This window comes from Chrysochloris asiatica, unplaced genomic scaffold (genome assembly GCF_000296735.1).
Source record: "Chrysochloris asiatica unplaced genomic scaffold, ChrAsi1.0 scaffold00013, whole genome shotgun sequence".
Taxonomy (NCBI): Eukaryota; Metazoa; Chordata; class Mammalia; order Afrosoricida; family Chrysochloridae; genus Chrysochloris; species Chrysochloris asiatica.
Window position 1 is genome coordinate 23,505,843 of NW_006408531.1, and position 13,562 is coordinate 23,519,404.

The window sequence follows — 13,562 nt, forward strand, 5'->3', positions numbered from 1 at the left end:
CTCAAAAGTTATAGAAAAGCATACATGGAAAAATCTCCTTCCTGTCTCTGCCTACCTGGTTCTTCTACCCCAAAGCAGTCAGTATGATTAAAAATTCTCTCCAGAAAATCTTTTCATCTACATGTAAGCAAATGCATATCTATTCTATTATATTTGGATATTTAGTTTCATGGTTATCTGTGTGAGACAAACAGAAAATATGGGGTAATGCTTATCTTGCTCTTGTGTGTGCAGCTTACCCACATCTGTTCCCAGTGGCATTAACTAAAGATGTTGTTTTGTTAAGTACTGTCAATTCAGTTCTGACTCATAGTGACCCTGTGTGAATTTCCAAGGATAGTTAACTGATAAAGAGGCACGCACGCTTGCTTAGTATGTTTGTACACATAGAGCAGAAGGGGAAACTCTGGCGTGTGGTACCCAGATCCTCTTTGTAATCATGTATAACGTTGTTTTCTAATGTTGCAATGTAGGTCATAAACATTTCTGGGAACACTAATGCGTGCGTATGTGTAGCAGCTTTTGTAATTTAAGGTCAAATTAATATCGATTTTTTATTTGGAAAAATAATTTAAATTATACAACAACTGAAAGAATGCTGCTGTGAACACGCCTATCCCTCATCTAGTTGATATCTAGGTTCCTCAGCCCTGGTCCTATGAACATTTCTGCTGGGTAATTAATTTTTTAAGTGACTGCCCTTCATATTGCAGGGTACACAGTAGGATCGCTGGTCTTTTCCCAGTAGATGCTGATAGCGTTCCTCTTCCTCAGTTGTGACAACCCAAAATGTCTCTAGACATTTCCAAATGTGCCCTGAGGACAAAACCACCCCTGGTTGAAAATCACTGATCTCAATTCACCAGATGTACACATTCTGGCACATTCATGATTTCTTTCTCGTATATATGTTTGGTTGCCTGGTTGGCAGTTTGTTTTGGCTAAGCATTTGAAAGCAAATTGCAGATGTCAAACCCAAATACCTCAGGATATGTTTCATTAGGATCGGGACAATCTACATCCCCACAGTACCATTTTTATACCTAACAAAATTAACAATAATTCCATAATACCATATATAATCTGTATTAAATTTTTCAAAAGGTATTAAAAATATTCTTAGAACTGAATCTTTAATATAAAATCTAATCAATAATCACGCATTACATTCCTTGGATCTGTCTCTGTAGTCTCTTTTGCGCTAGTGGTGTTCCTGTCCTTGTTTGTTTTTCCTGATACTTACTTTTGGATGAGTCTACCACAGTTCCCTTGCAGGAAGCTCTACAATTTGGGCTTGTCTGAATGTTTCCTAGTGAAGACACTGACGGTACCAATACTGGATACGGTACCAATACTGCATAACGACAGGCCAGTAACCCCTGCCCTGCTTCTCGTATCACATCAGGAGCCTCATTTTGGGGCTACCGTTTATTTCAGAATGATTGGAGTAGAGTTGTATCCATGTAAAAGTCACCACACTCTTTCTAGCTAGAGTATGGAAAAGGTGGATGATAATCCAAAGACACGCACATCTTTGATTGGTTGTGTCTACTTGCGGCATTTGTTAGGGATATCACAGACCCAGGCAAGAAGCAGATGCTCAGTAAATAGTTGTGTATTGAATCCTCATGTGGAAGATTGAATTGGAGTTATTCTTCTTCTGTTCTTATCAAGCAGTTAAGGTGTTGCTGTGGGTTAAGCATTGGGATAGTAATTGGAAGATCCACCAAGCACCCCAAAGAGTAAAAGATGAGGTAATCTGCTTCCATAACAACTTACAGTCTCAGAAGTTCTATGGAGCAATTCTAATGTGTCCTGTAGAGTTGTTATGCATGAGAATTGACTTGACAGCAGTGGATTTGGTTTTGGTTGCTGTTAAGTGATGTCTCCAGTCAGTTCTGACTCAAAGAGACCCCGTATAGGGCTCCTGAGGAGTGGCTGGTGAGTTTGAACTGCTGACCTTGTGGTTCAAATGGACCTTATGGTCATGTGCTTATCCTATAGTGCCACACCAGGACTCTATATAGTTATTAAGAGAATTGGGATAGTTTGGGATGAAGGATTTGCAATATAAAAATGTTCTAGAAGCTGAATGCTATAATACCTTCCACTAGGTTTAGCAGGTTTAGAAGCTCTTCAGAATTGTGAGAAGTGTGAGGGGAAAACAGTGTATATGCATGGTTGTTGTTATTGTTAAATGCTGTTGAGTTGGTTCTGACTCATAGCGGCCCTGTATGGGGTTTCTGAGGAATAGCTGGTGGGTTTGAACTGCTGACCTTTTGTATTTCTGTCCAGTGCTGATCTTACAGCGCCACACCTAGAGTTCCTGTATATTCACTAGTTCATATAAAACAAAAAACCCACTGCCATCAAGTCAAGTAGAACTCACAATGTCCTTTTATGCAGAGTTTCCAAAACTGCAAATCTTTACAAAAGCTACCTGTCTAATCTTTCTCCCTCTGAGCAGACATTACAGTTAGCAGCATAATACCTAACCCACAGCGCCACCAGGCTCCTTACTTAAGTGCTGTCAGGTCAGTTCTGACTTACAGCAAATCTGTGTAGGGTTTCTGAGGAGCAACTGGTGAGCTTGAGCCACCAATCTTGCGGTTCAAAGCGACTTGCAGTCCATTGCATTAACCCACAGCATCACACCAGGACTCATATAGAGGCACCCTTTATTTCCAGACTGATGTACAGCTCCTCTCTGTGTCACACAAGCCAGGCAGAATAACCAGTGACAAAGCCATCCCCTAGTCCTCAACCTGAGCCGCTACTCCCCAGGGCTACTGAAGGGTTTTATGAACAGCACTTCAGTTTACAAATAGTTACAAGGAATACCACTCATCGACTCTTGCCAAAACTCAGTGCAGTTAACAAATCCTATTATTCCATTGTTGTTAAGTGCTTTCAAGTCAGTTCCAACTCATAACGACCCTATATAGGGTCTTCAAGGAGCGACGGGTGAGATTGAATCGCTGATTTTGTGGTTCAAATCAACTTTGCAGTCCAACACATTAACCCACAGCACCACACCAGAAGTCTATATTACAGAGATGAAATAATTATGGCTGAGAAGGTTTATGTTCCAGGTTACCTAACTAATGCATACTAGTGCTAGTCCTAAGTTACTTGCTTTCTGAGAGGGAGGTAAGTCATTGGGACTTATACCAGTTAGTTAAAAATTGTTGTTGTTGTTGTCAGGTGCCATCGAGTCGGAGCCGACTCATGCCCAGCAGAACGAAACAATGTCCGATCCTGGGCCAACCTCACTACCACTGCTACACTTGAGCCCATCAGTGATGCCACCTAGCCAATCCATCTCATTAGGGGTCTTCCTCTTTTTCTCTGACCCTCCACCTTACCCAGCATGACATCCTTCTCCAGTGACTGTTTCCTCCGGACAATATGTCCAAAGTATGAGAGACGAAGCTTAGCCATCCTGGCCTCCAAGGAGCACTCTGGCTGCACTTCTTCCAAAACAGATCTATTGGTTCTTTTGGCAGTCCATGGCACTTTCAGTATTCTCCTCCAACACTACAACTCAAAGGCATCAATTCTTCTACAATCTAGTTAAAAATGGTATGCAGCAAAATCTAAGGGCCAGAAACATGACAAATGTTACCTCGGTGGCATTTCTACTTGCATGTGAAGAAATAGGCTTAAAAACTGTACCCAGAATCACCCAGCTACTTTCCACCCTCTTTTATGACCAGAGCTGGAAGGCAAACATGATGACAACAATGGAGTAAACCTTTGGAAACAGTGCAGGGTTTCCAAAACTGCAAATCTTTACACAGAAGCCACCTGTCTATAATGAAGTAAATCTTTCCGTGCCTTCATTTGATAATGAAGCACAACTCAAAATGAAGAGAAACATCCGTAAACATTCATTGATACTCAGAACATGGTATTATGAAATATAAATCTAGGAAAATTGGAAGTTGTCAAAAATGAAATGGAATGCATAAAGATTGATACCTTACGCATTAGTGAGCTGAAATGAACTGGTGTTGGTCATTTTGAATGTGACAATCATATGGTTTACTGTGCCAGGAATGATAAATTGAAGAGGAATGGAATCACATTCATCGTCCAAATGAAAATTTTAAGGTCTATCTGAAAGTATAATGTTATCTGTGATGGATTTTATCCATCTACCTATAAGAAAAAAACAGTTGATACCATTATTATTTAAATTTACACACTAACCACTAAAGCAAATGATGTTGAAACTGAAGAATTCTACTAACTTTTTCAGTCTAAAATTGATCAAACATGCAATCATATGCATTGATAATCACTGGTGATTGGAAGGCAAAAGTTGGAAATGAAGGGGTTCATAATTGAAAAATAAGGCCTTGATGATAGAAACAATGCTGGAGCTAGCTCTACCCCAGTCGTATTTGGAGCGTGTTCCATCCTGAGGGGTTATCTCTGGCACTGCATCTGAGAATATTCTGGTGCTATTCATCATAGTTCCATATTCAATATTCTGGTGCTATCTATCCTACAGTGTTGTACTGATTCATAAACATTCAGAAGTAGTTTGTCTCTCCTTTTTCGTAGCCTGTCTTAATCTGGAAACTCATTTGAACCCTGTCAATCATGGGTGTACTCTGTTGGTATTTAAAATACCAGTGGCATGGCGTCCAGCACCATAGCAACACACAAGTCACCACAGTATGACAAACTGACAGATGAGTGGTGCTGGCTCTATATAGGGTTCCCTGGGGAGTCTGGTGGGTTTGAAACACCAACCTTGTGGTTAGCAGTCCAGTGCTTATCCTACAGCACCACACCTGGACTCCATTATGATCTAGGTGAAAAATATGAGCAAGCTAATGCTGTGTCTTCCCCTACGGTAACACTTTTGTTGTATATTAACATTATTTTTCCTTCTTAGAAAAAAAGAAAAGAAATCTGCCTCTCCCCTAAGACAGAAATCAGGCCTCTGTGTTTGAAACAGTAGATACTTCACAAATATATTGGGCAATGAATGCCAATAAGATTCAACAAAATGAATCTCTAGGGATGACAGAAAAAACTGTCATCCACAGAAAACACATCAATCCACATTTGTAGTACTTGCATTCACAAATTAGTATCATTCCTTTCTAGAGAACACTCGAAAAGTAGGATGTGTTATGAGGACAGTAGATCATAGTGGACAGTATTTAAATTTGAGAATTAGAAAATCTAAGTTCAAGAGCCATTTGCATTAGAGCTTAAATTCTAAAGCACTTGGTTTGTGGAAGTAGCGTAATGGTTACGAATTGGGCTGCGAACCATAAGGTCAGCAGTTCAAAACTACCAGCTGCTCCGCGGGAGAAAGATGAGGCTTTCTACTCCCGTAAGGATTTACACCCTCGGAAACCCTGTACAGGGTCGCTATGGGTCGGAACCGACTCGAAGGCACTTAACAACAACAACAACAATGGTCTATAGCAGGAGCTCTGGTAGTGTAGTAGTAACGAATTGGGCTGCTAATCTCACGGTCAGCAATTCGAAACGGCGAGCTGTTCCATGGGAGAAAGATGATGCTTTCTGCTCCCGTAAAGATTTACAGCCTTGGAAACCCTGTACAGGGTCGCTATGAGTCGGAATCGACTCTACGGCACACAACAACAACAACAATGATGGTCTATAGCAGGAGTCTGAACTTCATGTTTAGTTTTGACATAGTTCAGACACCATTTGAGTTCTTTGGTGCTTCCCCAATGCTTGCTGGCTTTGTTAAGCAATTTGGTTATGTTTAGACAGGTCCAGGACAGGTCCAGGGAGGGCAGTTTGCTCTCAAGAAGAGTGTGGTTGATAGTTGATTAACTAGTATGCAGAAAGATGTTCACACAAAGAACTAGGGGATTTACCTTAGTCAATCAGATGCATGTTAATTGATATAAGTTAAGGATAGGTCCCATGGTCATGACTTATGCCTGACTACCAAGCAGTCAGTTAACCAAAACCCCAGAACCAGTTCTGTAACCGTATCCTAATCATGGTCCTTAAGGAACTCTGTAGTGTAGTGGTTATGAGTTGGGCTGCTAACCTAAAGGTCAGCAGTTGGAATTTACCAGCCATTCCGTGGGAGAAAGATGAGACTTTCTGCTCCTGTAAAGATTTACAGCCTCAGAAACCCTATAGAGGGTCATTATGAGTAGGAACTGACTCCACGGCACACTTCTGCCGCCACCACCACCAGTCATGGTCCTTTCTCCCTTTATGTAGTCCCACCTAAGAGATAGTGAGGAATTGACTTGATCTTGTGACGATTTCCTTTGGTTATATGGAGTCCTGTTGTGGCATTGTGGATTAATGCACTGGACTGCAAAGTCGGTTTGAATGGCAAGGTAGGCGATGGGTTGGACCCAACTCAATGGAACTTAACAATAACTACCTAATATAATGAAAACCAGTGGATTTCTTTGGTCTCTGGACTGTGTACATCCTAGTGGTTTTCCTTATCCAAGATGTCTCTCTTTGTCCTGTTTGGTGGTGAGGGTGTGTCATGGAGTGGGTTCCTCCTCATAGCAACCCTGCTTAGGATTTCTGAGGGTGTAAATCTTTACAGGAGCAAAATGCCTCATCTTTCTCCTTTGGAATGGCTGGTAGTTTTGAACTGCAGCCTGACTTGTAATGACTATGCTACCAGAGCTCCTTTTGTTCTCTTTACTGTTTTAGTAAAAAGGTCTCCATAGAACATCTTTGTATTTGATGTCTTCTTCCCCCAGCACACAGTATAAGGAGGCTTCAAAACTCTCATGGGAAACCAGAATTAAAAGTTAATGGAATTTTTCCTCAAACTTTTTGAGGTCCCCCTAGCTATGTGCGGAGTCCTGGTGTGGTGCTATGGACTAATGTGTCAGACTGCAAAGTCGTTTGAACTGCAAAGTCAGTGGTTCAAGCTCACCAGCTACTTCTTGGAAACCCTATACAGGGTTGCTATGAGTCAGAATCGACTCAACGCCACTTAACAACAACAACAACAACAATAGCTATTTGAAAAGTCCTGGTGTGGTGCTGTAGGTTAATGACTGAACTGCAAAGTCGCGATGAACCGCAAGCTTGGTGGTTCAAGCTCACCAGCTGCTTCTCGGAAACCCTACACAGGGTCTGTATGAGTCGGTACCGACTCAATGGCACTTGACAACAATAATAGCTATATGACATTGGGAAAATATTTTAATTTTTCTGTCCCTCAAATTCCTTGGCTATAATTTAAAGATTATAGTTTTTATAACCAAGTCACAAGATTATATTATAGTTTTTATAACCATGTGAAAATATAGTTTTTATAATCATGTGAAGATAAATGATAGGACAGATGTATCTATTACTGTGATGTGAAAATAATTTCAAGTCAGGGGTGATAGACAGATTATATGGGATTATTCTAATCGCCTTGAAGGTAACTGGCCCATTTTTTTCCTTTACATAGTTTTTATGGAAACGAGCCCTCAAAGATCGGTTTAAATATGTTCGAAGATCCATAGAAGATGATGAACAAGTGATGAGAAACAAGTGTAAATTTGGACACCAAAGAGGAAAGACTCGGAAATCTCTTACTAATCTGAGATGTGATGAATTTCATATTGTCCAGATGAAAGTAAGGTTGGATCTTTAATGTTCTGATTAACTTATTTATTATTTAATTAAGAAATAAGAGTATTCAAAATTACTAAGACGAAATAAGGTATTATGTTTTAAATTTGAAGTATGATCAGAAACCAATAAAATCTATGTGTTTGCCTGATTTATAATGTGAATGACAGTCTTTCTAAAAGAAACCTTCCGAGTTTGGAAAGAGTGTTATTGAACATGCCAAGTTCATTGTTCACAGATTTCAAAAAATCTTGGAAAACCCCTAAGTTGTGTGTCTTTGAGTATTTCATTTGTTATTCTAAAATGCATGTGGTGTTCTTATCACTACAGAGTGTTTTTAGTACTCATACTGTAGGGGTTAGGTAGCTTCTAGTCTCAAGGTTTCAGGGAGGAAGGTAATTCACATGTATGGATACAACATTCCATACTGCCTTTCTTCTACATCCCTGGTCCAGAAAACTTCCCTACCAACCCAGAGGAGGCTTGTGAGGAGCATCATGAGGCCAGAAGTCCCAGGAAGGGTCCTGACTCTGGGTTTTGTTGTATATAACCATATAAAGCCTAATGATCTGACAGCTTACAAGTACACTTCCGTGTCGCCTAATAGCTTTAGAAACAGATATTTCTGCTACTAGAGATCTGACCCAAGTCATGGTATTTTCAATAGCCACATATGCACGTGAAATTTGGACAATGAATAAGGAAAACCAAAGAAAAGTTGATGCATTTGAGTTATGGTGTTGGAGAAGAATATTTAAAGTACCATGAACTGCCAGAAGAACAAACAAATCAGTGTTAGAAGAAGTACAGCCAGAATGCTCCTTGGAAGCCAAGATGGCCAGACTTCATCTCTCATACTTCAGACATGTTATCAGGAGGGACCAGCCCCTGGAGAAGGACATTTGCATGAACTAGGTGTAAACATTTTGTTTCCTTTTTCAGTTGATATATTCATTTGATACTAATAGAACTGCTTATTTAGTCCCTTACAGAGCTCTCGTAGTGTAGTGGGTTACGAGCTGAGCTGCTAACTGCAAGGCCAGCAGTTACAATCATGCTCCATGGGAGAAAGATGAGGCTTTCTGCTCATGTAAAAATTTGCAGCTTCGGAAACCTTATACTGTGTCACTATGAGTTGGAACTGATTCCACAGCACACCACTACCACCATTTAGTCCCTTAATTTTGTTAGTACTAGTTATAAACTCTGGAGTCCTAGTGTGGTGCTGTGGGCTAATGTGCTGGACTGAAAGTTGGTTTGAACCACAAAGTTGGTGGTTCATACTCACCAGCTGCTCCTTGGAAGCCCTATACAGGGTCCCTATGTGTTGGGACTGACTCAACGACACTTAACAACAACAACAATTATAATCTGGGAGTGCTGGTACCGTAAGATAAGCACTAGATGGCTAACTACAATATCAGGTAGTTCAAACCCACCAACTGCTCTGCAGGAGAAAGATGAGGGTTTCTGCTCCCGTAAAGATTTATAGCCTCGGAAGCCCTGTACAGGGCTATTCTGAGTCCAAACTGACTGGATGGCACCTAATAACAGTTATAAACTCTAGGGGTCAGGGATATTTTTAATATATTTTGGAAACCATTCATCCCAGCACAATACATAATGAAATTTTTGATAAATGTGCATATATCTTACTATACTTATCCAATGATGGGTCAGTTAATATTACATAGATAATATACAGATAATACAATTAGATATAGATATGATAATCTAGTTAGATCATTTTGTGACTGTATTTTGAACAAAGTAGCAAGACTTCTGAAAACCAGCCAAATCCAGCTCACCGCCATGGAGTCTGTTGTGAATCATAGCAACTTTCCAGAATAGAGTCTAAGTTTCCCAAAGGGTTTCTAAGATGGTCACATCTGTCTTCTGTGGAGCAGTGGATGGGTTCAAACAGCCAACATTTTGGTTAGCAGTGGAATACTTTAGCCTCTGTGCCACCAGAACTCCAAGAAACCCAAAACCAAATATGCCCTAAGTTTATTGGTATAACTTTTTAGAAAATTTTACAGCAAAATTCCAAATATAAATTTAAATCATTAGACAGAATTTTATTTACTTTAAACTATCTTCTATATTCTTAAAATAAAAAGTCATTTTGTAAAGGAACATAGTTATATTACTCATACATTGATTTTCTTAAAGACTTTGATCTTCAATATATTAAAAATGGAGTTTCATTAGAAGACTATTAAAAGTACATGGACTGCCAGAAGAAGAACAAATTTGTGTTAGAAGAAGTACAGCGAGAATGCTCCTTAGAAGCCAGGATGGCCAGACTTTGTCTCTCATATTTCTAACATTATTATCAGGAGGGACCAGTCTCTGGAGAAGGACATTATGGTGAAGTGGAGGGTCAGTAAAAAATGAAAGACCCCTCAACAACATAGAGTGGCATCAGCAATGGTCTCAAGTGTAAAAGGATTGTGAGAATGGAACAGGACCAGACAGTGTTTTGTTCTGTTGTGCATAACATTGCTATGAATCGGAACTGATTTGATGGCACCTAACAACAACAATGAGAAAAGAACTGAACATTTATGAATTCAGACAAAATTCATTAGAATTGGTGAATGGTAGAAACGATAAAATTAAGAATTGTCCCCAGCACTAGAATGAGTGGGATCAGTGCAGACTCAACTTGATGGACACAAGTTTTGATTGCAGTTCCTCTCTTGTACCAGCATGTCTCCTTTGAGCCCATTTTGTACACTCAAATTTTCTGTTCCTTCTCAAAGCACCTCAATTTCCCAATGTAGCTACCTACACCCTTCATAGCTCTTCTTTACTGGTCCTTGATACGTTGCTGTCTAGTTGGTTCCAACTCAGTACCCCTGTGGGACAGAACCGAACTGTCCCCATAGGGTTTCCAAGGCTATAAATATTTATGGTAGCAGACTGTAACATCTTTCCTTCACTGAGAGGCTGGTGGGTTCGAATTACTGACCTTTCAGTTAGTAACCAAGCACTTAACCACTGTACCACCAGGAATACTTACTAGTTCCCCTGTTGTTGTTGTTATTAAGTACCATCTGGACTCATAGCAACCTGTATAGGGTTTCCAAGGAGCAGTTGGTGGGTTTGAACTGCTGACTTTGTGATTTGTAGTCCAGTGCTTATCCTACAGCATCACACAAGTCCCTTGGACCTACCCAAATCCTATTCTTATTTAGGGGTCTTTGCCACAAAAAGAAGAGAACTGGAATGTACCAGAGCTGGGATGAATTATTTAAGTAACAACAGAATTTAGTTTTGGTGTTTCTGCTAGCTGGGGTAAAAGCAATTATGGAGTGGATGTTGTTCACATATCAAGAGGCAACTTTTTTCTGGCATACAAATCTGATTGGTAAGGATTGAGTTTTCTGCCTCTTGTAAGTGAGGTTGCAAATTCCTGAACTTTTTAAAGACCCATTCATGAACCAGTGCTCTGTATGGTCAAAAACTTAAAAAGATGGGGGGGGGGGGGAATTTAGAGTAGAATATTACAGAAACAATATGTATCTGTATATGTGTCCTCCATGGTGGTTAAGCAAATTTAAAAACACTAACAAGGAGTCCTTAAGCACTGAACTGCTAACCTCAAGGTCATCTATTCAAACCCACAAATCGCTCCTGGAAAAACCTTCTCTGGTTTACTGTGAGTAAGAACTGACTCAACACTTAACAAAAACAACAACAAACAAAGTGGAGGGAGCACTGGTGGTGTGATGGGTTAGGCATTGGTATGTTAATTACAATGTACTCAGTTCAAACTCATCCAAGAAACAAAGATGAGGCTGTCTTAGAAGCCCCAGGGAGCAGTTCTGCTGTGTTCTACAGGATCCCTGAGAGTTGGAGCCAACTCAGTGGCAGTGGGTTTTTTAAAGTTTTATTGTAAACTGAGTGATGGCTAATAGAGCAGATCATTAGTTTTACATTTAAAAAAATCATATACTTGGCTTCATTACAATGATTGCAATCCGCTCTATGTACCATCAGTTAACAGTATTTACCTCTGTTCACTTTAACTCTTGCATTACTTTCTGTGTCTCCTGCTGTCTTCATCTTTCCTCTGCCAAGCTCCCTCTTATTGTATTTTGCCTGCCCTGTCACCCATGTTAGCATGTGTCTACTTTCTAGCCTGTGAGTAATTTTCCCTCCCCCTGGAAGCATCATTAAATGTTTCTTTTATCAAGAAAACATTTTCTTAACTTTTTTATAACAGTGCTTTTGTGATTGACTAATTTCAATCAGCATCGGGTCCTCCAGGTTCATACGGGTGGTGAGGTGTTTTGCAGATGCATCGTTACTCTTCAATCTCGCCTAGTATTTCGTTGTGTATATGTACCACAATTTGTTTACCTTTCTTCTGTTGATAGGCATTAGACTGCCTCCAATTTTTTGCTATTGTGAATAGTGATGAAATGAACATGCTGTTGCTGTTAAGTGCCGAAGAGTCGACTCTGATCCATACAACCCTGTACAGGGTTTCTGAGGAGCAGCGGTGAGCTTGAACCACCGATCTTGCAGTTCAAACGGCTTTGCAGTCTGGCGCATTAACCCACAGTGCCACACCAGGACTCTGAAATGAACATGGGTGTCCGTTTATCCGTGTCACAGCTCTAATTTCTTGAAAATACATACCAAGTACAGATATTGCCTGTACCTCTACGTAAAGAAAACAAAAACCCTCAGCACTCGATGAATAAATAACATAAAAATAAATGGAGATTGAAATTTGTCTAAGACTTCATTTTGCTCAGATCAACCATCAACACTCCTGGAAGCAGAAGTCAAGAAATTATACATTGGGCATTGGGCAAATCTGCTGCACAGACCTCCTAAAAGTATTGAAGTGCAAAGATGTCAGTGTGCGGATTAACGTGAGCCTCACTCAAGCCATGGTATTTTCAATCACCTCATGTGGATGTGAAAGTTGAACAGTGAATAAGGAAGACTGTAGAAGAATTGATGCTTTTGAGATATGGTGTTGGAGGAGCATATTACAAGTACCATGGACTGCCAAAAGAACCAAGAGATCTATGTTGGAAGAAGTACAGCCAGAATGCTCATTAGAAGCCAGGATGGCTTCATCTCTCATACTTCAGACAAATTATCAGGAGGGACCAGTCCTGGAAAAGGACATCATGCTTGGTAAAGTGAAGGGTCAGAGAAAAAGAGGAAGAAACCCAATGAGATGGATTGACACAGTGGCGGCAACAAATGGATTCAGACGTAGCAATGATTGTGAGGTTGACCCAGGAGCGGGCAGTGTTTTGTCCAGTTGTACATAGAATGATTTGGTACTGACTCGATGGCACCTAACAGCAACAACAACAAACAACAATATGGTATAACTATATCTTTCAAACTTTTTGAGAAGGTGTCATTCTGTTTTCCACAGTTATTGTTGGTGGTGTGCCTTAGAGTTGGTTCTAACTCACAGCGACCCTGCATAGGGTTTCCGAGGATGTAAATCTTCATGGGAGACAAAACCTTCATCTTTCCCTTGCGGAATGGCTGGTAGTTTTGAACTGTTGACCGTGAGATTAGCAGCCTGACACATAACCACTACACTACCAGAGCTCCTTATCATTGTTGTTAGGTGCTATCAAGTTGGAACTGACTCATAGAGACACTATGTACAACAGAATGAAACATGGAGCTTTTCCGCTGTCTTTTTCCACAGATGTAGTCCATTTGATGTTTGTGTATTCTATCTAGTGAGGTCCATGTGTATAGTCATATTTTTATGTTATTTAAAAAAAATGTATTTGTAATGAAGACATCTTTTGTTATTGAAAGATTCTCTGGGCAAATTATAGAATGATGCAGAAAGCATCAAGAGAAGATGGAAGAAATACACAGAGTCACTGTACCAAAAAGAAATGGTTAATGTTCAGCCGTTTCAAGAGGTAGCACATGATCAAGAGCCAATGATACTCAGGGAGGAA

General features: G+C 40.1%; 1 protein-coding gene across 1 annotated transcript in view; it reads left to right on the forward strand.

The window, feature by feature from the left end:
- Positions 1-13,562, forward strand: part of SAMD3 (sterile alpha motif domain containing 3) — a 91,225-nt gene that overhangs the window by 33,842 nt on the left and 43,821 nt on the right. The window contains 1 exon segment of the mRNA XM_006878364.1: positions 7,439-7,606. Within this exon segment, the coding sequence (XP_006878426.1) occupies positions 7,439-7,606 (168 nt within the window).